Source organism: Ranitomeya variabilis, chromosome 8 (genome assembly GCF_051348905.1).
Source record: "Ranitomeya variabilis isolate aRanVar5 chromosome 8, aRanVar5.hap1, whole genome shotgun sequence".
In the NCBI taxonomy this organism is placed as follows: Eukaryota; Metazoa; Chordata; class Amphibia; order Anura; family Dendrobatidae; genus Ranitomeya; species Ranitomeya variabilis.
This window is the reverse complement of record NC_135239.1, coordinates 157,698,217-157,725,943: the sequence shown is the minus strand read 5'-3', so window position 1 is coordinate 157,725,943 and position 27,727 is coordinate 157,698,217. Positions and strand designations below refer to the sequence as shown.

General features: G+C 41.9%; 1 protein-coding gene across 3 annotated transcripts in view; it reads right to left on the bottom strand.

The window, feature by feature from the left end:
* Positions 1 to 27,727, bottom strand: part of DMC1 (DNA meiotic recombinase 1) — a 373,319-nt gene that overhangs the window by 253,092 nt on the left and 92,500 nt on the right. For all 3 annotated transcript variants that reach the window (XM_077276827.1, XM_077276826.1, XM_077276825.1), the window contains exons 5-6: positions 13,532 to 13,614; positions 7,115 to 7,167 (exon numbers count right to left, since the gene is read on the bottom strand). In XM_077276827.1, the coding sequence (XP_077132942.1) occupies positions 7,115 to 7,167; positions 13,532 to 13,614 (136 nt within the window). The remainder of the gene's footprint in view (positions 1 to 7,114; positions 7,168 to 13,531; positions 13,615 to 27,727) is intronic.

Here is a 27,727-nt window from a genome sequence, read left to right as displayed (position 1 = left end):
GGAACTTATCTAGATGTGTTTTGAGAGCTTTGAACCCCCAAGTGTTTCACTACAGTTTATAACGCAGAGCCGTGAAAATAAAAATATTTTTTTTTTTCACAAAAATGATTTTTTAGCCACCAAGTTTTGTATTTTCACAAGGGTATCAGGATAAATTGGACCCCAAAAGTTGTTGTCCAATTTGTCTGGAGTACGCTGATACCCCATTTGTGGGGGGGGACCACTGTTTGGGCGCATGACAGAGCTCGGAAGTGAAGGAGCGCCATTTGGAATGCAGACTTAAATGGATTGGTCTGCAGGCGTCACGTTGCATTTGCAGAGCCCCTGATGTACCCAAACAGTACAAACCCCCCACAAGTGACCCCATATTGGAAACTAGACCCCCCAAGGAACTTATCTAGATGTGTTGTGAGAACTTTGAACCCCCAAGTGTTTCACTACAGTTTATAACGCAGAGCCGTGAAAATAATATTTTTTTTTTTTCACAAAAATGAAATTTAGCCCCCAGTTTTGTATTTTCACAAGGGTATCAGGATAAATTGGACCCTAAAAGTTGTTGTCCAATTTGTCCTGAGTACACTGATACCCCCTATGTGGGGGGGAACCACTGTTTGGGCGCATGACAGAGCTCGGAAGGGAAGGAGCGCCATTTGGAATGCAGACTTAAATGGATTGGTCTGCAGGCATCACGTTGCATTTGCAGAGCCCCTGATGTACCCAAACAGTACAAACCCCCCACAAGTGACCCCATATTGGAAACTAGACCCCCCAAGGAACTTATCTAGATGTGTTGTGAGAACTTTGAACCCCCAAGTGTTTCACTACAGTTTATAACGCAGAGCCGTGAAAATATTATTTATTTATTTTTTCACAAAAATGAAATTTAGCCCCCAGTTTTGTATTTTCACAAGGGTATCAGGATAAATTGGACCCTAAAAGTTGTTGTCCAATTTGTCCTGAGTACGCTGATACCCCCTATGTGGGGGGGAACCACTGTTTGGGCGCATGACAGAGCTCGGAAGGGAAGGAGCGCCATTTGGAATGCAGACTTAAATGGATTGGTCTGCAGGCGTCACGTTGCATTTGCAGAGCCCCTGATGTACCCAAACAGTACAAACCCCCCACAAGTGACCCCATATTGGAAAGTAGACCTCCCAAGGAACTTATCTAGATGTGTTGTGAGAACTTTGAACCCCCAAGTGTTTCACTACAGTTTACAACGCAGAGCCGTGAAAATAAAACATATTTTTTTTCCCACAAAAATGATTTTTAGCCCCCCAAATTTTTATTTTCCCAAGGATAACAAGAGAACTTGGACCCCAGAAGTTGTTGTTCAATTTGTCCCTAGTACGCTGATACCCCATATGTTGGGGTAAACCCCTTTTTGGACGCACGGGAGAGCTCGGAAGGGAAGGAGCACTGTTTTACTTTTTCAACGCAGAATTGGCTGGAATTGAGATTGGACGCCATGTCGCGTTTGGAGAGCCCCTGATGTGCCTGAACAGTGGAAGCTCCCCAATTCTACCTGAAACCCTACCCCTAACCTCACCCCTAACCGTTTACTGAACATTTTCTGACAGTCATAAGTGCCACGTATATAAGAGCCACGTATTTAAGAGCCACGTATTTAAGTGCCACGTATTTCAGTGCCACGTATTTCAGTGCCACGTATTTCAGTGCCACGATATTTCAGTGCCACGTATTTCAGTGCCACGTATTTCAGTGCCACGTATTTCAGGCACTGAAAAATACGTGGCACGTAAATACTTCAGTGCCACGATATTTCAGTGCCACGATATTTCAGTGCCACGAATTTCAGTGCCACGAATTTCAGTGCCACGTATTTCAGGCACTGAAAAATACGTGGCACGTAAATACGTGGCACGTAAATACGTGGCACGTAAATACGTGGCACTGAAATACGTGGCACTGAAATACGTGGCACTGAAATACGTGGCACTGAAATACGTGGCACTGAAATACGTGGCACTGAAATACGTGGCACTGAAATACGTGGCACTTAAATACGTGGCACTTATATACGTGGCCACTGAAATATCGTGGCACTTATATACGTATATACGTATATAAACGTATATTTCAGTGCCACGTATTTCAGTGCCACGTATTTCAGGTTAGGGGTAGGGTTAGGGGTAGGGTTAGGGTTTTTTGTTTTTTTCTTGTTTTCTTGTGTTTTTCTATAAAAACGCATGCGTTTTACCGCGTTTACATGCATTTTTTCACACATGCGGTTTTTTTAAAAAACGCATGCAGATAAAAACGCAAGTGTGAAACCAGACTAAAAGACGCTTTTTATAGCAAAAAAGTTTTTGCGTCTCCACATTTTGAGACCTATAATTTTTCCACATTTTGGTCCACAGAGTCATGTGAGGTCTTGTTTTTTGCGGGACGAGTTGACGTTTTTATTGGTAACATTTTCGGACACGTGATTTTTGTGAGGCAGAAAGACCAAAAACCAGCTATTCATGAATTTCTTTTGGGGGAGGCGTTTATACCGTTCCGCGTTTGGTAAAATTGATAAAGCAGTTTTATTCTTCGGGTCAGTACGATTACAGCGATACCTCATTTATATCATTTTTTTATGTTTTGACGCTTTTATACGATAAAAACTATTTTATAGAAAAAATAATTATTTTGGCATCGCTTTATTCTGAGGACTATAACTTTTTAATTTTTTTGCTGATGATGCTGTATGGCGGCTCGTTTTTTGCGGGACAAGATGACGTTTTCAGTGGTACCATGGTTATTTATATCCGTCTTTTTGATCGCGTGTTATTCCACTTTTTGTTCGGCGGTATGGTAATAAAGCGTTGTTTTTTGCCTCGTTTTTTTTTTTTTTTTTCTTACGGTGTTTACTGAAGGGGTTAACTAGTGGGCCAGTTTTATAGGTTGGGTCGTTACGGACGCGGCGATACTAAATATGTGTACTTTTATTGTTTTTGTTTGTTTTTTTTAGATAAAGAAATGTATTTATGGGAATAATATTTTTTTTTTTATTATTATTTATTTAGGAATTTTTTTTTTTTTTTTTTTACACATGTGGAAATTTTTTTTTTTACTTTTTTACTTTGTCCCAGGGGGGGACATCACAGATCGCAGATCTGATAGTGTGCACAGCACTCTATCAGATCCGCGATCATACTTTCATCGGAGCAGGCTGCAGCTTTCATCTGCAGCCTGCTCCGACCCGGAAGTGCTCCCTGCAGGACCCGGATACAGCCCCTCGGCCATTTTGGATCCGGGGCCTGCAGGGAGAAGACGTTCGGTACGAGGTGAGTACATCACCTTGTACCGATCGTCTCAGGGAAGCCCGCAGGGAGCCCCCTCCCTGCGCGATGCTTCCCTGTACCGCCGGTACACCGCGATCATGTTTGATCGCGGTGTGCCGGGGGTTAATGTGCCGGGGGCGGTCCGTGACCGCTCCTGGCACATAGTGCCGGATGTCAGCTGCGATATGCAGCCGACACCCGGCCGCGATCGGCCGCGCTCCCCCCGTGAGCGCGGCCGATCGCGTATGACGTACTATCCCGTCACCGGGAATTAAGGCCCACCCCACCTCGACGGGATAGTACGTCATACGGGCTTAAGGGGTTAAAGCTGTAAACTAGGAGTCAGGAATGCTTCCAGGGGCAATCCCCATGATGTTCCTGTGTCATTTGAGCAGTGTTTCCATCATTTTCAGACGTTTTTAGACCTTAAAAGGACCCCCGGGTGGATCGCTGTAAAAATACTCGGGTTTCCCATAGACTTACATTGAGCTCGTTGTTCTGGCAGAGTACCCAAGTATTCCAATCTGCTGGACCCGAGCAACAAGCAGACAGCTGGGCCAGCGGACGAGAGCACCCACTGACCCCCGCTTCTCCACAGTGACCATAAACCATTCAAGCAAAATCTGCACTGCAAAATGGCACACCTTCCCTTCTGAGCCCTTCTGTGTGCCTAAACAGTAGTTTCAGATCATATATGGAGAATTGACGTACTCAAGAGAAAATTAGTTAAAATTTGGGATTCAATTCTTCTCTATTGACCAATGTGAAAAAGAAAAATTTGTGGCTAGAGAAGAATTTTAGTGGGGAAAAAAACACAATGTTATAATATTTTGTGAAGTTCCTGTTGCGTCAAAATGCTCAATAAATCCCTACATGAATTCCTTTAGGGATAAAGAATCCAAAATGGGGTAAGTTGTGGAGGGATTTCTGATGTTTGGGCACCTCAGAGGTTTTGCAATTTCAACTTATAAATTATATGGTCCATGCTATCCTAATTTTCCTTGTGAAAATTTAAAATTTAGGGCTAAAACTTCATTTTAGCCCTAAATTTGGAATTTTTCATTTTCAAGGTCCAATGATATAAAATTCCTTGAATTGCCTGTAGGTTCAAAGTGCTCACAACACCACTAGATAAATTCCTTGAATGGATTAGTTTCCAAAATTGGGTATCTTGTGGGAGTTTTTGCTGTTAGGGCACCACATGAGCCCTTCCAATGCCACATGGCATGGTAACACTCTTTTTCAGCCAAATTTGTGCTCCAAAAGTCAAAAAGTGATCCTTCTCTTCCAAATCCTGCCATGTACCTAAACAGTAGTTTCTGGACACATGTGCGGTATTGCTGCCCTCAAAAGAAATTGTGCAACAAATTTTGTGGGGGTCATTTTCTCCTTTTACTCTTCTTACAAAGAACAATTTGGGGGCAAAAGCAACATTTTAGTGGGAAAAAAAGTGAATTTTCATTTTCACAGTCCAATGTTATAAAATTCTGTGAAACACATGTGGGTTCAAGATGTTTGTCACACCCATAGATTAATTCCTTGAGTGGGTCTTGTATCCAGAATGCTCTCACATGATGGCGGTTTTTGCTGGTTTGGCACCTTATCACCACGTAGATTAATTCCTTGAGTGGGTGTAGTATCTATAATGCTCTCACTTGATGGAGTTTCTGCTGTTTGGCACCTTGACGGCTCTCCAAATCTGGCAAATTGTGGGGTCCATTTACCCCTGTTAATCTTGTGAAAATTAAAAATTTGGGGTTAAATAAACATTTTAGTAAACAAAAATAAATGTTTAAAGTTTTTCCTTTCACCTTGTATTCTTTTATGTGAAGCACCCAAAGGTTTATTACATTTTATTAACACCTTTTTTTAATATTTTGAGTGGTGCAGTTTTTATAGCAGGGTCTTCTTAGGGGTTTCTGAAGTATAGGCCATTTAAAAGTGAAATGTCCCTATGAAAACAAGTTTTGTCAATTTCATTTAAGTGACAGAGCCAAATTTTTGGAATCTGACCAGTGGCACTTTATGTGGTAATAACTCTGCAAAGCTTCAACAAATTCCAGTGATTTTGAGATTGTTTTTTCATGACACATTATACTTTATGATACTGGTAAATTTAGGTCAATATGTTTTGTGTTTATTTATAAAAAATATCAAAAATTTGAGAAAAATGTTAAAAAATTTGCAATTTTCTAAATTTGAATGATTATCCCTTTAATCCAGATGGTCATACCACAGCAAACCATTAATAAATAACATTTCCCACATGTCTGCTTTACATCAGGACCATTTGTAAAATGTTATTTTATTTTGTTACCATTTTCGGAGGTTTAAAAATGTAGAAGCCATTTTTCAAGGAAATTTATTAAATTTATTTTTTTAGTGACTTATCCATGTTTGAAGTGACTTTAGGGGTCTCATTTATTGGGAAACCCCCAAACGTGATACCATTTTAAAAACAGTACCCCCTGACATATTGAAAACTGCAGTCAGGTAGTTTATTAACCCTTCAGGTGCTTTACAGGAATTAATGCAAAGTGGTACGACAGAAATGAAAATGTGTATTTTTACCACCTAAATGTGAACAGGTTACAACAGCTGTCAGACTCCAATGCCGCTATTTGGTCATGAATTGCCATGGAAAACATCAGGACCACACAATCAAGATCTGAGGGCACCAATTTGGATAAAGAGGAAGCCCCTACACTCTGTTAACCATTTATAATGATGTAGTCACTAATGACAGCAGCATCTAAGGGGTTAAACAGATTTGGATGGTGTAAACACTGATCATGGCTGATACAGCAAGTTGTCAGCTATTGTGTACAGCCGACAGCTGCTGGATTGTCACCTGTATGTGGATGCTATTCTCTTATATCTCAGGTCAGTTAAAAGACGTATTGGCTGTCATTAAGGGGTTAAAAAATGAAAAATTGCTACTAAAAAGGGAACCTGCCATTAGACTCAAATGGCCTGAACCACAGGCAGCAAATAAGAGCCTAGCTGTGCAATATGTTTTACGCTGAAAAGAAAACTGCCTTTCATGACTGCTAGTGTATTTACTCTGTGGCACTATATTATGTTATTTAGACTCATAGGGCAAGTGCAGACGACAATAGATTTTCTCATTCAAGAGGAACGGACCGATTGTACTCTGATCGGAGTTTAATTAGAGTGTTATCACAGTGTGCTTCAATTCTCTTGGATGAGAAGATTGATCAAAAAACGTCCCCACCTTCTCCATCGAATCACTCTGTGGAAATTTTACTGGACTCAGATGTCATCCGAGTGCAGTCTGATGTTCTCCACAGACTGATTGACTTGCTCGGCCGACTGCGATCCAAATATCAGATTATACTTGGGCATGCAGCAATTTTTTTTCTCGGACCGGCGCTCCAAGCAAAAGTCTGACATCTACATGACCGCATAGACTAACTTTGATCTGAATGCAATCTTATTTTTGTTGGATCACACTTGGACCGAAAATACGCTCATCTGCACATGCCTGTACTGTACCTTGTCAGACAATGAGGCGAGGCTTCTCTAAATTGGGGCATGGCTTCATCAAAATGTAACATGGCCTAACATGCAACACTTTATGCCAAAATTATGCTGCAATGTAAGCCAGCTAATCAGTGGTGTAAACTTAGACTAGACAGTCTGAAAATCTACCAGATATATCAAACAGCATGAATCACTGTGATATGATAAATGGGGCACAATAGTGCACTTTCTACTAACTGAACGGTATTGATAAATATTAATCAGTTTTATTTAGTAAAATTGAGTAGTTATTTGTTTATTGGAAAAAAGAAAATGATTACCTCCAAATGTCTCGGTTATTGCCATGCTTTCGATACCACCTCCTAATAGCTTACTGCAAGGAAACATACAGATTAATAATGACTGTACTCAAAACTGTGTAACATGAAACTTAAAGAAAAAAGATTTTAAAAAAAGTTAACTTTGAGTCTAGCCATGGCAGTTACAGGTCTTTACTTGGAACTGCAATAAAGCACAGCCCCAACAAAACAGGGGCTGCACAGTGGCTTGTGCAGTTGCAGGTCAGGTGTCAAATAGAGCAATGCAGCACCATAAGAAAACTCAGCAATGATTTTTTTTCACTGTTTATGACTTCTCAAACTTGCTTTTTATGTCCAGATATTTGTTGAGAGTTGATATTAAATTAGGAAAACGTTTACAAACACAGTATTTTTACGGCATTTTAGTGTCAGTGGTGTCATATCAATATGCTGCATTCTTAAGATATGAAGCATTTGTCAAAAAAAAATTTCAATACAACCTAGACATCTATTGAAACACTGGTACAAAATTTCATAATTAAGTTACACCACTTAAACGTCTTGTTAAAACACCATATAACCCTCCTTCATACACTAATTTAAAAGCATTTTGATGTCCTTGTAAAAAAACAAAAAATGCTGTTAAATCCAAATGTTGTTATACCAATTTTGATGACATTTTTTATTTTTTTAACATTCTGTACAGAATTTTTTACTTGGGTTTTTATGTACTTTAGAAAAGCATGTAGCAAAAATAGGATTATGGGTACTGACCATAAAATATATTTTCTCGTAACCTTCATTGGGGAATGCAGAAACCATAGGTGCTGTCTGCTGTCAACAGGAGACTGACACTAAGAACACAAAAGTCAGCTCCTTCTCCGCAGGTCACATCTGCATACTGGCACCAAGGTAACACCAGGTAGTGAATAGAAGTGGGTGAAGCCAATGAACACAAGAATACATTGGCAAAAAAACAACAACAGAACTTCTAGAAGAAAAAAGTACACATAAACAAGCCCAACATGGCAACCATGGTGGAAGATGTGTCCCTCAATGAAAGCTATGATAAAGAGATTTTACAGTGAGTACCAGAATCCTGTATTATTGGGTGCTTCTTTGGGAGGGGCAAAGGAACCATGAATTGTTCTAAAACAGTCCTATTAGATGGGAAAGTAGCACCTTCCTGCCAAGTCTTGTAGTCCACAGAGGTGAGTACTCTGTAGCACACTAAAGCTCATGTCTCAACCTTGAAGAGGTGCAGTGGACATGCCAAGGAAGCACTCAATGTGCCAGTGAAGTGGGCCATGCCCTGAACGGGGAGCTCTGGCATTCGCTCAATGAAGTTACAAAATAACATAATGCCCCCAGTGAGAAATAGTTGCCTTAGAGACAGAAAGATCTCTATGAAAACCTCTGCAATGATAAATGGAACATATAAACTCCTAAAGGGGCCCAAGATGTACAAATAGAGACAAAACGCTACGACCAGGTCCAAGTTGTGGAGGGATATTTCTGTAGGATGAGATGGAGAAATATACAAAGAAGACAGCACTATCTCCTCATTGAGGTGAAAAGAGGAAATCACTTTGGGCAGAAATATAAGTTTAACCTGGAATAAACACGTCAAGGATCCTCAGATGTGTGTCTGCCTCCTATGTGACAGTAAGAAAAAGGGATAACGTTTCTCCTTGTGGAGAGTGACATGCCAAGCCTGGCAGGCCAATGTGATGAGACTTTTAAGCCTTGCAATGCTCCTATGGGAAATTAAATATGCAAAGAGGAAGCAGACTAAAACTCTAGCTCCACCTATTGAAAGTAGTAATTCTAAAAGTCAACATCGACCCATTAATGAGCCTTGCCATGTGACTTAAGACAAAAGACAAACCAGAATCTCGATTTGCAGACACTGTGTTTTGGAGTGCCGCCCCTCATCAGTGCAAGGTGTAAGATCTGGTTTGGCCAGATGAGAGGCTTCTGACCGGGATCCAAGGAGTAACGATTATCCTTGTGGAGAGCAAAATGCCAAGTCTGGCATGCCAATGTGGGGAGACTTTTTAGCCTTGCAATGCTCCTCTGGGAAAGTAAATAAGCAAATTGCCTTTAGCCAAACCAGATCAATTTGCAGACACTGTGTTTTGGGGTGCTTTCCCCTTGAATCCCGGTCAGATGCCTCTCACCTAGCTAAAACAGATGTCACTTTACACTGACGAGGGATAGCACCCCAAAACACAGTGTCTGCAAATTGAAATTCTGGTTTGGGTTTTATACAGTGCCTTGCGAAAGTATTCGGCCCCCTGTAACTTTTCAACCTTTTCCCACATATCATGCTTCATGCATAAAGATACCAAATGTACATTTTTGGTGAAGAATCAACAACAAGTGGAACACAATTGTGAAGTTGAATGAAATTTATTGGTTATTTTACATTTTTGGGGAAATTCAAAAACTGAAAAGTGGGGCGTGCAATATTGTTCGGCCCCTTTAACTTAATACTTTTTGCTGCAATTACAGCTGCAAGTCGCTTCAGGTATGTCTCTATCAGTTTTGTACATCGAGAGACTGAAATTCTTGCCCATTCTTCCTTGGCAAACAGCTCGAGCTCAGTGAGGTTTGATGGAGATCGTTTGTGAACAACAGTTTTCAGCTCTTTCCACAGATTCTCAATTGGACTGAGGTCTGGACTTTGACTTGGCCATTCTAACACCTGGATATGTTTATTTGTGAACCATTCTATTGTAGATTTTGCTTTATGTTTGGGATCGTTGTCTTGTTGGAAGACAAATCTCCGTTCTAGTCTCAGGTCTTTTGCAGACTCCAACAGGTTTTCTTCAAGAATGGTCCTGGATTTGGCTCCATCCATCTTCCCATCAATTTTAGCCATCTTCCCTGTCCCTGCTAAAGAAAAGCAGGCCCAAACCATGATGCTGCCACCACCATGTTTGACAGTGGGGATGGTGTGTTCAGCGTGATGAGCTGTGTTGCCTATACGCCAAACATATCGCTTGGCATTGTTGCCAAAAAGTTCAATTTTGGTTTCATCTGACAAGATCACTTTCTTCCACATGTTTGATGTGTCTCCCAGGTGGCTTGTTGCAAACTTTAAACAACACTTTTTATGGATATCTTTGACAAATGGCTTTCTTCTTGCCACTCTTCCATAAAGGCCAGATTTGTGCAGCGTACGACTGATTGTTGTCCTATGGACAGACTGTCCCACCTCAGCTGTAGATCTCTGCAGTTCATCCAGAGTGATCATGGGCCTCTTGGCTGCATCTCTGATCAGTCTTCTCCTTGTTTGAGATGAAAGTTTAGAGGGACGGCCAGGTCTTGGTAGATTTGCAGTGGTATGATGCTCTTTCCATTTCAATATGATCGCTTGCACAGTGCTCCTTGGGATAGAATCAGATAAAGAAATTGCGTATGAAGAACAATTAATATAATAGTCTTTATTGAAAAAAGAGGAAAACAGGGGATCTAGTCCCTCTATAAAACATACAGCACATTTAAAATTGGTAGCCACAAGTGTGTCCCAATGATGAGCCAAAAGGATATCGGTGGCACCACTACTGAGTGAATATTATAACAGAGAAGTATAATAAGACCAATACGCCATGTTACTAGCACTGTAAGATGGTACTAAGTAACAATACAGGCACATAATCAAAACAATCGTGTCAGCCATTATATGAAATCACTATGGCGTGTGCCTGTAGCAACTGCACAGAACTATGTATAAAGAGTTAACAGTAACATGAAAAAAGGTTGCACATTCAAAAATGGAAATGCTTAGTACTTTACCAACACTCAGAAGATGGTGCCACGGCCCCTACGTGTGTTTCGGCAGCGTGCCTTTGTCAGGGGGACGAAGGCACGCTGCCGAAACGTGCATAGGGGCCGTGGCACCATCTTCTGAGTGTTGGTAAAGTACTAAGCATTTCCATTTTTGAATGTGCAACCTTTTTTCATGTTACTGTTAACTCTTTATACATAGTTCTGTGCAGTTGCTACAGGCACACGCCATAGTGATTTCATATAATGGCTGACACGATTGTTTTGATTATGTGCCTGTATTGTTACTTAGTACCATCTTACAGTGCTAGTAACATGGCGTATTGGTCTTATTATACTTCTCTGTTATAATATTCACTCAGTAGTGGTGCCACCGATATCCTTTTGGCTCATCATTGGGACACACTTGTGGCTACCAATTTTAAATGTGCTGTATGTTTTATAGAGGGACTAGATCCCCTGTTGTTTTTCTCTTTTTTCAATAAAGACTATTATATTAATTGTTCTTCATACGCAATTTCTTTATCTGATTCTATCTATATAGCGTTGAACATTTATTTATTTCCAGTTATTTTGGACGCCGCATGTTTCCCATTGGTGGTTGTTAACTCTAATGTAGATGCGTCCTTCATTGCTGGGGGTAACTATTTGATTTCTCCTTGGGATGTTTAACATTTTGGGAATCATTTTGTATCCAAATCCGGCTTTAAACTTCTCCACAACAGTATCACGAACCTGCCTGTTGTGTTCCTTGGTCTTCATGATGCTCTTTGTGCTTCAAACAGAACCCTGAGACAATCACAGAGCAGGTGCATTTATACGGAGACTTGATTACACACAGGTGGATTATATTTATCATCATTAGGCATTTAGGACAACATTGGATCATTCAGAGATCCACAATGAACTTCTGGAGTGAGTTTACTGCCCTGAAAGTCAAGGGGCTGAATAATATTGCACGCCCCACGCCCCACTTTTCAGTTTTTGAATTTCCACAAAAATATAAAATAACCAATACATTTGTTCAACTTCACAATTGTGTTCCACTTGTTGTTGATTCTTCCCAAAAATTTATATTTGGTATCTTTATGTTTGAAGCATGATATGTGGGAAAAGGTTGAAAAGTTCCAACGGGCCGAATACTTTCGCAAGGCACTGTAATAATAATCCTTTTTTTTATATAGCGCTAACATATTCCGCAGCGCTTTACAGTTTGCACACATCTAGAATTTATCCCAAGTCATGCGCCAAGGCTCGTTAAAGGGTCAATACTGACTTTTAGGATTGCTGCTTCCAATAATTGGCACTAGAGTTCTAGTCATCTTCCTCTCTGAAGAGGCAATTTGCATATTTAATTTCCCAGAGAAGCATTGCAAGGCTTAAAAGTCTCCTTACATTGGCATGCTAGGCTTGGCATATAATGCTCCACAAGGAGAAACGTTACCCCTTGGATCACAGCCATAAGCCTCCTATCCAAACCAGATCTCATAGTTTGCACTGATGAGGAGTGGCACCCCATAACACAGTGTCTGTAATTAAAGATTCTGGTTTGGCTTTTTTCCTAAGTCATGTGGCAAGGTTCATTAAAGGGTCATCATTGACTTTTTAGGTGGCACTAGAGTTCTAGTTCTCTTCCTCTCTTAAGAGACAAATTGCATAAGTAAGAGAATGGTCACATTTCCCACTGTGGTTGTCCTGTTGGTCATGTATATGTTTTATTATCTAAGTTCTGTTTGTTTTTTTCTGTTTTTCCTTATGTTCATTTGCTTCTCCTCCTGCTATTTCACTACCTCTGTTAGCTTGGTTCTAGTACGTGGATGTATCCTGCGGAGGACGAGACAACTTTTGCTTTCTCAGGGTATGTGTCCACGTGCCGTTTTACATCCGCTGCGTGGAGCCGCAGCGTTCAATCCGCAGCGTCCAGATGTTACAGCATAGTGGAGGGGATTTTATGAAATCCCGTCTCCACTATGCTTGGTAACACGCACCCGGCGGCCCTGCGATTACGCACATGCGGTGCGTCTTTTTAGATCGCAGCATGTCCGTGTACCTCGCGGCGACGCTGCGCCGCCGCAAGGTAAATCACAGGGCCCTATGTGTGGGGTGCGATGATGCCGGATGTGTGCAATGAACACATCCGGCATCATCGCGTCTCCAGAAGGGGGCGGAGCTTTGGGCGGAGCAAGTTTGCTGCTCCTTCCAAACTGCTGGCCATCCTGAAGGTGGACAAACACGTACCCTTAGTGTCAGCCTCCTGGTGATAGCAGACAACACTTGATATCTTTGTCCCCAAATGAAGCACCCATGAAATGTATTAATCAAAATGTCATACTCAAAGCTTGCTGCATTTTGAAATCGATTCACAAACCCCCAAAAAAGTTTCAAATACGGTACATTTTTATATTTCAATCGATATTAAAGTAACATCTGGCCACATAGTCTATGGTTAAAATAAAGAAAAATAACAAAACTACAGTAAAAAATATATTACAGTAGAAAAACAATATTTATATGCATTGGTTAATTTTTTTTCTCAATTTTTAAATCATATTAACAAGTTACTTGACTGAAAACCCTCCTACGGTTTGTAATTTTAGCATTAAATAAAAAAAAGCTCAAAAAGCAGTTAAGTCTCTTATTCATTACTCCAGTTCCTGGCTTCCAGTAGATATATGAAACACCATCTTCCTCTTCAAGCTATATTCAAATGCAGTAAGAAAACCAGGCTCCTAAGAAATATATAGAAATAATATTATGGCATGTGTTTGGTTGCATGGCATCTTATTTCTGAAATTAAATAAACATTTTATTGAAGTGCAGTCACATTCAATCACGTATTGCGTTGCCTGAAATCCAATGCACATCTGCACCAAAAACCACAGCCAAATCTGGATGTAACACATCCACATATATGAACTTATTATTATCTGTATTATCCATCTGTTATTTTGCAATTGACTGATATAATCCTTAAACCCTTCGCGACAGGGGGCGATTCTCCGTTTTTTTCATGTAAACTCTGTCCTTCCCCTTTTACATGAGCCAAGGCTTTTTTATTTTTTTCTCAACATAAAAAAATGAAATTCTGTCAATTTTTTCTTTTGTTTTAATGGTGACTACTGCGTAGGTGCGGCCAGCATTTTGAGACAGAATTTTTTTTTTCTGAAGAAATTTAGAACAGCAAATAAAATAATTAAATGCATATTACGGTATACTGTACATGCGATCATGCTGCAGCACAGGAGCCGCCGCCTGCCTGTTGAAGGTGATTTTGTTTTTTCAATACATATAACATTTAGGCTTCCGTCACACTAGCGAGTTTTACGGACGTATGAGCGCCGAAAATACGTCCGTAAAAAACGCATTACACACGGCCCAATTATTCTCTATGGGGCTGCTCCTATCAGCCGTATATTACGCATCCGTAATATACGGTCTTGTACGGCCGTAGAAAATCGCAGCATGCTGCGTTTGTCACCGTATTGTGCAAAAAAAACGCCAATAAAAGTCTATGGGGACGAGAAAAATACAGATTCCACACGGACCAGCAGTGTGACTTGCGAGAAATACGCAGCGGTGTTAGTGAAAAGCCGGTAATTCAATTGCCGGCTTTTCATTTCTCCTTCACAAACCCAACAGGATATGAGACATGGTTTACATACAGTAAACCATCTCATATCCCCTTTTTTTTTTTTGCATATTCCACACTACTAATGTTAGTAGTGTGTATGTGCAAAATTTGGGCGCTGTGGCTGCTAAAATAAAGGGTTAAATGGCGGAAAAAATTGGCCTGGGCTCCCGTGCAATTCTCTCCGCCAGAGTGGTAAAGCCAGTGACTGAGGGCAGATATTAATAGCCTAGAGAGGGTCCATGGTTATTGGCCCCCCTGGCTACAAACATCTGCCCCCAGCCACACCAGAAAAGGCACATCTGGAAGATGCGCCTATTCTGGCACTTGGCCACTCTCTTCCCACTCCCGTGTAGCGGTGGGATATGGGGTAATGAAGGGTTAATGTCACCTTGCTATTGTAAGGTGACATTAAGCCAGATTAATAATGTCAATTATGACACCTATCCATTATTAATCCAATTGTCTGAAAGGGTTAAAAAACACACACACACATTATTAAAAATTATTTTAATGAAATAAACACACAGGTTGTTTTAGTATTTTATTGCTCTCTCAATCCACCTGAAGACCCTTGCTTGGCAAAATAATAAACCAGCAATATACATACCTTCTGATGAACTGTCAGGTCCCACAAAGTAAATCCATCTTAAGGGGTTAAATCATTTTACAGGCAGGAGCTGTGCTAAAGCACTCGCTGGTGCCTGTAATCCCCGGGTGCTGAAAGGAAAGCTGGGTGATCTGTACTTACATTGAGTCGCGGTGAGGCGCCCTCTGGTGGATGTTCTCATGAACTGCAGCCTTGGAAAAGTTCCCACGCTCGAGTTCATATGAGTTCATCCACCAGAGGGCGCCTCACCGTGACTCAATGTAAGTACAGATCACCCAGCTTTCCTTTCAGCACCCGGGGATTACAGGCACGAGCGAGTGCTTTAGCACAGCTCCTGCCTGTAAAATGATTTAACCCCTTCAGATGGATTTACTTCGTGGGACCTGACAGTTCATCAGAAGGTATGTATATTGCTGGTTTATTATTTTGCCAAGCGAGGTTCTTCAGGTGGATTGAGAGAGCAATAAAATACTAAAACAACCTGTGTGTTTATTTCCTTAAAATAATTTTTAATAATGTGTGTGTGTGTTTTTTAACCCTTTCAGACAATTGGATTAATAATGGATAGGTGTCATAATTGACGCCTCTCCATTATTAATTTGGCTTAATGTCACCTTACAATAGCAAGGTGACATTAACCCTTCATTACCCCATATCCCACCGCTACACGGGAGTGGGAAGAGAGGCCAAGTGCCAGAATAGGCGCATCTTCCAGATGTGCCTTTTCTGGTGTGGCTGGGGGCAGATGTTTGTAGCCAGGGGGGGCCAATAACCATGGACCCTCTCTAGGCTATTAATATCTGCCCTCAGTCACTGGCTTTACCACTCTGGCGGAGAAAATTGCGCGGGAGCCCACGCCAATTTTTTCCGCCATTTAACCCTTTATTTTAGCAGCTACAGCGCCCAAATTTAGCACATACACACTACTAACATTAGTAGTGTGGAATATGCAAAAAAAAAAGGGATATGAGATGGTTTACTGTATGTAAACCATGTCTCATATCATGTCGGGTTTGGGAAGGAGAAATTAAAAGCCGGCAATTGAATTACCGGCTTTTCACATATATCGCGCTGAATTAAATATAAATACAGAATATATATATATGTGTCTCAATTATATATATATATATATATATATATATATATATACTGTATATATGTTTTAATGGACATTTGAGCACATAAATCCATTAGATGTCGGTTTTGCAAGCCTGCGAGAAAATATCGCAGTACGGATGCCATACGGATTACATACGGAGGATGCCATGCGCAAAATACGCTGACGCACCCTGCCTACGGATGACATACGGACCACTATTTTGGGAACATTTCTCCGTATTACGGCCGTAAAAAACGGACCGTATTGTCTTACGCTGAGTGTGACGCCGGCCTTAGTATGTAAAATAGGGTGCAGGTAAGTAAGGGATCAGTGACCAGTCTGAAGCCATCAGTATGAATACCTAATCAGAGCACCACATAAATACCCCCCACAGGCCGCCCTGGAGCACGAGAATATAATTAACTAGAAACTAACTAACTAAACTAAATAAAGATTAAACAATAGCCACAAGACGAATTTCATCACCCAGATGTCAATGTAATCAGTATAACGGTGCCAAACTGACACTGTCTGTAGGTTACTGTGCACAATACTGCTGACAGGTTACCTTTAATTACTTTTTTAGCATGCCAAAGTAATGTTTTATTGATAACATTTCGGTATTGATTGCAATTTTGCGGAAAAGTGCAGTGACCAAAAACATCAATTTTGTTTGTTTGGGGATTTTTTTTGCTTTACTGCATATCTACTATATAATCGTCTAAGGGGCACTTCTGTCTGTTTGTCTGTCACAGAAATCCCGCGTCGCTGAATGGTCGCGGCTGGCAGGCCGCGACCAATCAGCGACGGGCACAGTCCGGCTGTGAATTTGCCCCTTCCTACTCTCCGTCAGCGCCCCCTCCATACTCCCCTCCAGTCAGTGTTATATAAAACGTGGACAATTTTATATACTACGTAGGCTGTTATATACTGCGTGGATGCTATATATTACGCGGGCTGTGTTATATACTACGTGCGCAGTGTTATATACTATGTGGCAGTCTTATATACTACGTGGGCTGTTTTATATACTACATGGCAGTATTATATACTATGTGGGCTGTGTTATATACTAGGTGGCAGTGTTATATACTAGGTGGCAGTGTTATATACTAGGTGGCAGTGTTATATACTAGGTGGCAGTGTTATATACTACGTGGCCAGTGTTATATACTACGTGGGCTGTGTTATATACTACGTGTGCAGTGTTATATACTACGTGCGCAGTGTTATTTACTACGTGCGCAGTGTTATATACTATGTGCACAGTGTTATATACTACGTGGGCTGTGTTATATACTACGTGCGCAGTGTTATATACTACGTGCGCAGTGTTATATACTATGTGGGCAGTGTTATATACTACATGCGCAGTGTTATATACTATGTACACAGTGTTATATACTACGTGGGCTGTGTTATATACTACGTGGGCTGTGTTATATACTATGTGGCAGTGTTATATACTACGTGGCAGTGTTATATACTACGTGGCAGTGTTATATACTACGTGGCAGTTATATACTACGTGGCAGTGTTATATACTACGCGGGCTGTGTTATATGCTATGTGGCAGTGTTATATACTACGTTGGCTGTGTCATGTGCGCAGTGTTATATACTACGTGGGCTGTGCTATATACTACGTGGCCAGTGTTATATACTACGTGGGCTGTGTTATATACTACGTGCGCAGTGTTATATACTATGTGGGCAGTGTTATATACTACGTGCGCAGTGTTATATACTACGTGGGCTGTGTTATATACTATGTGGCAGTGTTATATACTATGTGGCAGTGTTATATACTAGGTGGCAGTGTTATATACTACGTGGCAGTGTTATATACTACGTGGCAGTGTTATATACTACGTGGGCTGTGTTACATACTATGTGGCTCCTATATACTACATGGCTGTGCTATATACTACGTGGCTGTCTGTGTTACACGGCTTCTGCTATATGCTATGTGGCTGCTATATATATATATATATATATATATATACACATACATACATACATATTCTAGAATACCTGATGTGTTAAAATCGGGCCACCATCTAGTGGCTTAAATACACTGTGTTCCAAATTATTATGCAAATAATATTTCCTCATATTTTCTCTAAATTACCTGTCTGAATTGCAGTCATTGTTATTTTCCAGTCATCTACTATTCTAGTATAATTGCAATGTTTTGGAACAAACTGCCTATGAAACCAGTATCTTTAAAAAAAAAATAAACACTCAAAATGCATGTTCCAAATTATTATGCACAGCAGAGTTTTCAACCTTTTTTTTTTATTTTGAACAAAAAAATGGTCAGTTGTGAAGTTATAAGCATTATCAGCTTATTACAAAATGAAATCAAACAGTTTTCAAGTGAAAACTTTATTCTAGGTGATGTTACATTTGCACATAGGACCCCTTGTTATAAAGAAGCTTCTGAACTCTCTCGTCCATTGAATTTGTCAGTTTTTGGATGGTTTCTGCTTCAATTGTTTTGCATGTGGACAGAATACCCTCCCAGAGCTGTTGCTTAGATGTGAACTGCCTCCCGCCATCAGAGACACTCCTTTTGATGATGCTCCAGAGGTTCTCAATGGGGTTGAAGTCAGGGGAAGATGGTGGCCACACCATAAGTTTGTCCTCTTTTATGCCCATAGCAGCCAGAGATGCAGATGTGTTTTCTGCAGCATGAGACGGTGCATTATCATGCATGAAAATGATCTTGCTGCGGAAAGCACGGTTCTTCCTCTTGAACCATGGCAGGAAGTGTTGTTTTAGAAACTCCACATAGATTATGGAGTTCATCTTTACCCCTTCAGGGATCATAAAGGGGCCGACAATCTCTCTCCCCATGATTCCAACCCAAAACATTACTCCACCTCCTCCTTGTTGGCGCCTTAGCCATGTTTTCATGGAGTGTCCATCAACCAGCCATCCTCCACTCCATCTATCTGGACCATCGAGCGTTGCACGGCATTCATCGGTGAACAAAACAGTTTGGAAGTCAGTCTTCATGTATCGTTTGGCCCACTGGAGCCGTTTCTGCTTGTGTGCAGTGGAAAGAGGTGGTCAACAGGATGGCTTACGCACAGCTGCAAACCTCTGAAGGACCCTGCATCTTGTTGTTCTGGGGACGTTGGAGGCACCAGCAGCTTCAAAAACTTGTCTGCTGCTATGACAAGGCATTTTTGCAGCTGCTCTTTTAACCTTACGCAATTGCCTGTTGGAAAGAGTCCTCAATTTTTCCTTATCAGCACGCACACGTGTGAGCTGGGAATCAGCTACATACTTCTTGATTGTGCGATGATCACAATGAAGTGTCTTGGCAATGTTGATTGTAGTCATGCCTTGACCTAATTACTCCACAATTTGTTGCTTCTCAGCAGCCGACACATCCTTTTGCTTTCCCATTTTGGCAAAAAATGTAGGCTGCTTAATAATGTGGAACAGCCTTCTTAAGTAGACTTGCCTTTATTTGGACACACCTGCCAAACTAATTTGCACAGGTATCTGCAATTGCTTTCAGTGATATAAAGAGCCCTGACACACATCACCATCAATCAGTTTAAATGACAAACCAAAAAATTCTAACCTTATCACTCCTAAACTCTTTGTGCATAATAATTTGGAACACAGTGTAATTATCCATATTTTGTTACAACGGGCTTTTAATGATAAGGTGATAAGCAGTGAACTCCTGTCAAAGATATTGAGATAATCCCGTTTAATAGGGTTGGCCACTTTATTTTATTAAACATATTAGAAACATAATTTTATGAAACCTACTAAAACATAGATATGTGCTCTCCTTCTGGACTTGTTAATGCACTTTTCTCACAGACTGCACAGTTCTGTTATACAGTCAACAACTGCAACTAACAGCAGTGGCCAGCGCTAATGCCGATTGTTGCTGTTTAACCACTTAAAATGTTGCTGTCAATTTCTGAACTAGTGGTCATTTGTATAAGAAAGTTTTTAAAAATCGAAAATAAAACAAAATAAAAAATATATATACAAATTTCAATTACTCCCTCCCCTACCTTTCCAATTTAAAAATAGAGAAATTATCTCATACAGCTCCATCAATTAGAAAATAAGAAAGTTATGGTTCTCGGAAAAAGCAACACAAACCAAATTTTATTCACGCTTTTTTAACCACTAAAACATACAAAATGCTACACAAGTACCAAACACTGAACATCAACAAACAAAATCCCCCAAAACACTCACAGTACAGTTTGTTATTATAAAAAGGGTTTTACTCAATGTCCCTGGGTCTACCGTCACGGCTCCTTGTGTCTGTTATTGGCTAAATCGTTGATGTTAAGTTGACAGGCATTCAGTGAGATCAGCAGCTCTGAGCGATGCGTTACATCCAGGGGTGAACCTAGCCACACTGCTGCCTGAGGCGAACTTCAAAACGGCGCCCCCCCCAAACACATATACAGTACAGCCCACCTATAGGGCTCCCATCTTATATACAGTCCCCCCATACATTACATGAGTGATAACTATTGTACATTCTAAAATAGGTCATAAATCAGACAGTATAGTCCTCCATACAGTATTCTGGGCACCACATAGTCCTCCATACAGAATATTAAGCCCCATATATTGCTCCATACAGAATAATGAGCCCCATGTATTGCTCCATACAGAATAATGAGCCCCATATATTGCTCCATACAGTATAATGAGCCCCATATATTGCTCCATACAGTATTATGGGCACCACGTAGCGCTCCATACAGAATAACATGCCCCATATATTGCTCCTTACAGTATAATGAGCCCCATATATTGCTCCATACATTATTATGGGCACCACGTCGCGCTCAATACAGAATAACATGCCCCATATATTGCTCCATACAGTATAATGAGCCCCATATATTGCTCCATACAGTATTATGGGCACCACATAGTTCTCCATACAGTATTGTGGGCACCGCACAGTGCTCCATACAGAATAACATGCCCCTTATATTGCTCCACACAGTATTTTGGGTACCATATAGTGCTCCATACAGTATAATGAGCCCCATATATTACTCCATACAGAATAATGAGCCCCATATATTGCTCCATACAGAATAATAACAAGCCACATACATTGCTCCATACAGTATTATGGGCACCACATAGCGCTGTAGACAGAATAACATGCCCCATATATTGCTCCATACAGAATAATGATTCCCATATATTACTCCATGAAGTATAATGTGCCCCATATAATACTCCATACAGTATAATGAGCCCTATACCTGTATATATATCATCACCAGCCCCAGCCCACGGAACCCAGCACCACCTGTATATGTCATCCCCAGCCCACTGAGCCTAGCACCACCTGTATATATCATCACCAGCCCCAGCCCACTGAGCCTAGCACCACCTGTATATACATTAGCCCAGCCACAGCCAGCCCCCGACCCCTGTATATACATCAGCCCAAGCCCCCAGCACCTGTATATACATCAGACCAGCCAGCCCCTGTATATACATCAGCCCAGCCACAGCCAGCCCCTGTATATACATCAGCCCAGCCAGCCCCCAACCCCTGTATATACATACATCAGCCCAGCCACAGCCAGCTCCCAGTCCCTGTAGTGAATGCCTCAGGAGCGCACGGGTACTAGGAGCTCCTCCGGATGCCTGAGACCTGATCCTGATACATTCAGAGGCGGGCTGCAGCCATGGATGGGAGACAGGGAGAGCAGAGCACTCTCTCTCTGCCCATAAAGAATGTCCTGATGTTCAACATCAGGTGTTCTTAACCCCTCTGTGCAGAGCACACGGGCCACTGACTCACTGATGCGCGCACCTGTAAAGCCACCGTGCCTGAAGATTTAAAGGGCAGGCGGCAGGAAAACCAGGTGGCCAGGCCTCATCATGATAGGTGCGCGGCGCGTCCCTGCTTCTAGGGGGGGGCAGCTTCCTGTTGTGAATTCTGCTTTTGGGCTCCCTCCGGTGGTTGTAGGTGGTAATGCAGTTGCCCCTGAGTTGCAGTCCTGGTCAGGTGTATCTGCTGATTGCAGTTCTGACTGGGGTATTTAGGCGTGCAGGATTCATTAGTCCTTGCCAGTTGTCCATGGTTGTTGGGAGGTTTTGGTCCTGGTTTGGTTCCTTCTGCCTTCTGCCAAATCAGCAAAGATAAGTGTCTGGTTTTGTATCTGTGGCACACATGCTGTGTGCTTAATAATTCTGTGCTATTCAGTGTTTTTTGTCCAGCTTAGATTGTGTCAGTATTTTCTCAGTCTTGTTGGATTCTCTGGAGTGGCAGATATACATTCCATGTCTTTAGTTAGATTGTGGAACTTTTTGTATTATCTGCTGTGGATATTTTTTGAAGGGTTTTAATACTGACCGCTTAGTATTCTGTCCTATCTTTCCCTATTTAGCTAGAGTGGCCTCTTTTGCTGAATCCTTGAATCCTGTTTTCTGCCTGCGTGTGTCTTTCCTCTCCTACTCACAGTCAATATTCGTGGGGGGCTGCCTATCCTTTGGGGTTCTGCTCTGAGGCAAGGTAGTATTCCTATTTCTATCTATAGGGGTATTTAGTCCTCCGGCTGTGTCGAGGTGTCTAGGGTTTGTTAGGCACACCCCACAGCTACTTCTAGTTGCGGTGTTAGTTCAGGTTTTGCAGTCAGTACAGTTTCCACCTACTCCAGAGAAAGTTCATGCGGCTCCAAAGTCACCGGATCATAACAGTACAACTGGCCCACTATGAGTTAAATGCATCTCAGAAGAAGGGAAGAAAGGTGTTGAGTCATTTTTTTTTCTGCAGTTTGCTTTGCCTTTTCTTCCCTCTTTTTCTCTGGGTGGCTAAGGAGTCTTGTGTTAGCATGGATGTTCAGGAATTAGCTTCTCGTGTAGACCAGCTTGCTGCTAGGGTACAGGGAATTTCTGATTATATTGTTCAGACTCCTGTTTTAGAGCCGAAGATTCCTACTCCTGATTTGTTTTTTGGTGACAGGTCCAAATTTTTGAGTTTTAAAAACAACTGTAAACTGTTTTTTGCTTTGAGACCTCGATCCTCTGGGGATTCTATTCAGCAGGTTAAAATCGTCATTTCCCTGCTGCGTGGTGATCCACAGGATTGGGCATTTTCCCTGGAATCTGGGAATCCGGCTTTGCTTAATGTAGATTCCTTTTTTCAGGCTTTGGGACTATTATATGATGAACCTAATTCTGTGGATCAAGCGGAGAAGACCTTGTTGACCCTATCTCAGGGTCAAGAGGTGGCAGAATTGTATTGTCAGAAATTTAGAAAATGGTCTGTGTTGACTAAATGGAATGATCATGCTTTGGCTGCAATTTTTAGAAAGGGTCTTTCTGAATCCGTTAAAGATGTTATGGTGGGGTTTCCCACGCCTGTCGGTCTGAGTGATTCTATGTCTTTGGCCATTCAGATTGATCGGCGCTTGCGGGAGCGCAGAACTGTGCGCGCTGTGGCATTGTCCTCAGAGCAGAGTCCTGAGCCAATGCAGTGTGATCGGATTCTTTCTAGGACAGAACGACAAGGACTCAGACATCAGAATAGGTTGTGTTATTATTGTGGCGACGCTTCTCATGTAATTTTTAGTCTGTCCTAAACGGACAAAGAGGATCGCTAGTTCATTTACCATCAGTACTGTACAACCTAAATTTCTGTTATCGGTGTCCTTGATCTGCTCATTGTCATCATTTTCTGTCTTGGCGTTTGTGGATTCAGGTGCCGCTTTGAACTTAATGGACCTTGAGTTTGCCAGGCGTTGTGGTTTCCCCTTGCAGCCCTTGCAGAACCTTATTCCTTTAAGGGGCATTGATGCTACACCTTTGGCTAAAAATAAGCCCCAGTTTTGGACACAGGTGACCATGCGCATGGCGCCAGCCCATCAGGAAGATTGTCGATTTCTGGTATTGCATAATTTACATGATGCTATCGTGTTGGGTTTTCCGTGGTTGCAGGTACATAATCCTGTGTTGGATTGGAAGTCTATGTCTGTGACTAGTTGGGGTTGTCAGGGGGTTCATAATGATGTCCCTTTAATATCCATCTCCTCTTCTTCCTCTTCCGAAATTCCAGAGTTTTTGCCTGATTTTCAGGATGTATTCTCTGAGCCCAAGTCCAGTTCTCTTCCACCGCACAGGGATTGTGATTGTGCTATTGATTTGATTCCAGGCTGTAAGTTTCCTAAGGGCCGACTCTTCAACCTGTCTGTGCCTAAACATACCGCTATGCGGAGTTATGTTAAGGAGTCTTTGGAGAAAGGGCATATTCGGCCATCTTCTTCACGATGGGAGCAGGATTTTTTTTGTTGCTAAGAAAGATGGCTCCTTGAGACCCTGTATTGATTATCGCCTCTTGAATAAGATCACGGTCAAGTTTCAATACCCTTTACCTTTGCTTTCCGATTTGTTTGCTAGGATTAAGGGGGCTAGTTGGTTTACGAAGATTGACCTTCGGGGGGCGTATAATCTTGTTCGTATTAAGCAGGGTGATGAATGGAAAATTGCGTTCAATATGCCCGAAGGCCATTTTGAATACCTTGTGATGCCGTTCGGGCTCACTAATGCTCTATCTGTTTTTCAATCTTTCATGCATGATATCTTCCGGACTTATATTGATAAATTCTTGATTGTATATTTGGACGATATTTTGATTTTTTCTGATGATTGGGAGTCTCATGTGGAACAGGTCAGGATGGTATTTCAGATCCTTCGTGACAATGCTTTGTTTGTGAAGGGGTCTAAGTGTCTCCTTGGGGTGCAGAAGGTTTCTTTTTTGGGTTTTATTTTTTCTCCTTCATCTATTGAGATGGATCCGGTTAAGGTTCAGGCCATTCATGATTGGATTCAACCCACGTCCGTAAAGAGCCTTCAGAAATTTTTGGGTTTTGCAAATTTTTATCGCCGTTTCATTGCTAACTTTTCCAGCGTGGTTAAACCCTTGACCGATTTGACGAAAAAAGGCGCTGATGTGGCGAATTGGTCCTCTGCGGCTGATTCTGCCTTTCAGGAGCTTAAATGTCGATTTACTTCTGCTCCGGTATTGCGCCAACCGGATGTTTCCCTTCCGTTTCAGGTTGAGATTGACACCTCTGAGATTGGCGCAGGGGCCGTTTTGTCCCAGAGGGATCATGTTGGTTCCTTGACGAAACCGTGTGCATTCTTTTCCCGAAAATTTTCGCCTGCTGAACGCAATTATGATGTTGGCAATCGTGAGTTGTTGGCTATGAAGTGGGCATTTGAGTAGTGGCGACATTGGCTTGAGGGAGCTAAGCACCGTATTGTGGTCTTGACCGATCATAAGAATTTGATTTACCTCGAGTCTGGCAAGCGGCTGAATCCTAGACAGGCTCGATGGTTTGTGTTTTTTTCCCGTTTTGATTTTGTGGTCTCGTATCTTCCGGGTTCCAAGAATATTAAGGCTGATGGAGTTTTTTGCCTGATTCTCCTGAGGTCCTTGAACCGGTCGGCATTTTGAAAGAAGGGGTGGTTCTTTCTGCTATTTCCCCTGATTTACGACGGGTTCTTCAGGAATTTCAGGCTGACAGACCTGATCGTTGTCCAGTGGGGAAACTGTTTGTTCCTGACAGATGGACTAGTAGAGTGATTTCTGAGGTTCATTGTTCTGTGTTGGCTTGTCATCCTGGTATTTTTGGTACCAGAGACTTGGTTGGTAGGTCCTTTTGGTGGCCTTCTTTATCACGTGATGTGCGTTCTTTTGTGCAGTCCTGTGGGACTTGTGCGCGGGCCAAGCCTTGTTGTTCCCGTGCTAGTGGGTTGCTTTTGCCATTGCCGGTCCTTGAGAGGCCCTGGACGCATATTTCTATGGATTTTATTTCTGATCTTCCGGTTTCCCAGAGGATGTCGGTTATCTGGGTTGTTTGTGACCGGTTTTCTAAGATGGTTCATTTGGTGCCTTTGCCTAAATTGCCTTCCTCTTCAGATTTAGTTTCGTTGTTTTTTCAGCATGTGGTTCGTTTGCATGGTATTCCGGAGAATATTGTGTCTGACAGAGGTTCCCAGTTTGTTTCTAGGTTTTGGCGGGCCTTTTGTGCTAGGCTGAGCATTGATTTATCTTTTTCCTCTGCATTTCATCCTCAGACAAATGGCCAAACCGAGCGAACTAATCAGACCTTGGAGACTTATTTGAGATGCTTTGTTTCTGCTGATCAGGATGATTGGGTGGCCTTTTTGCCATTGGCCGAGGTTGCCCTTAATAATCGGGCTAGTTCGGCTACTTTGGTTTCGCCTTTTTTTTGTAATTTTGGATTTCATCCTCGTTTTTCTTCTGGGCAGGTTGAGCCTTCTGACTGTCCTGGTGTGGATTCGGTGGTTGACAGGTTGCAGCAGATTTGGGCTCATGTGGTGGACAATTTGGTGTTGTCTCAGGAGGAGGCTCAACGTTTTGCTAACCGTCGTCGATGTGTTGGTTCCCGGCTTCAGGTTGGGGATCCGGTCTGGTTGTCTGCCCGTCATGTTCCTATGAAGGTTTCTTCTCCTAAGTTTAAGCCTCGGTTTATTGGTCCTTATAGGATTTCTGGGATTATTAATCCGGTGTCTTTTCGATTGGCGCTTCCGGCCTCTTTTGCTATCCATAATGTCTTCCATAGATCTTTATTGCAGAAATATGTGGTACCCGTTGTTCCCTCGGTTGATCCTCCGGCCCCTGTGTTGGTTGATGGGGAGTTGGAGCATGTGGTTGAGAAGATTTTGGATTCTCGTTTTTCGAGGCGGAGACTTCAGTATCTTGTCAAATGGAAGGGTTATGGCCAGGAGGATAATTCTTGGGTTTTTGTCTCTGATGTCCATGCTGCTGATTTGGTTCATGCTTTTCATCTGGCTCGTCCTGATCGGCCTGGGGGCTCTGGTGAGGGTTCGGTGACCCCTCCTTAAGGGGGAAGTACTGTTGTGAATTCTGCTTTTGGGCTTCCTCCGGTGGTTGTAGGTGGTAATGCAGTTGCCCCTGAGTTGCAGTCCTGGTCAGGTGTATCTGCTGATTGCAGTTCTGACTGGGGTATTTAGGCGTGCAGGATTCATTAGTCCTTGCCAGTTGTCCATGGTTGTTGGGAGGTTTTGGTCCTGGTTTGGTTCCTTCTGCCTTCTGCCAAATCAGCAAAGATAAGTGTCTGGTTTTGTTTCTGTGGCACACATGCTGTGTGCTTAATAATTCTGTGCTATTCAGTGTTTTTTGTCCAGCTTAGATTGTGTCAGTATTTTCTCAGTCTTGATGGATTCTCTGGAGTGGCAGATATACATTTCATGTCTTTAGTTAGATTGTGGAACTTTTTGTATTATCTGCTGTGGATATTTTTGGAAGGGTTTTAATACTGACCGCTTAGTATTCTGTCCTATCTTTCCCTATTTAGCTAGAGTGGCCTCTTTTGCTGAATCCTGTTTTCTGCCTGCGTGTGTCTTTCCTCTCCTACTCACAGTCAATATTAGTGGGGGGCTGCCTATCCTTTGGGGTTCTGCTCTGAGGCAAGGTAGTATTCCTATTTCTATCTAT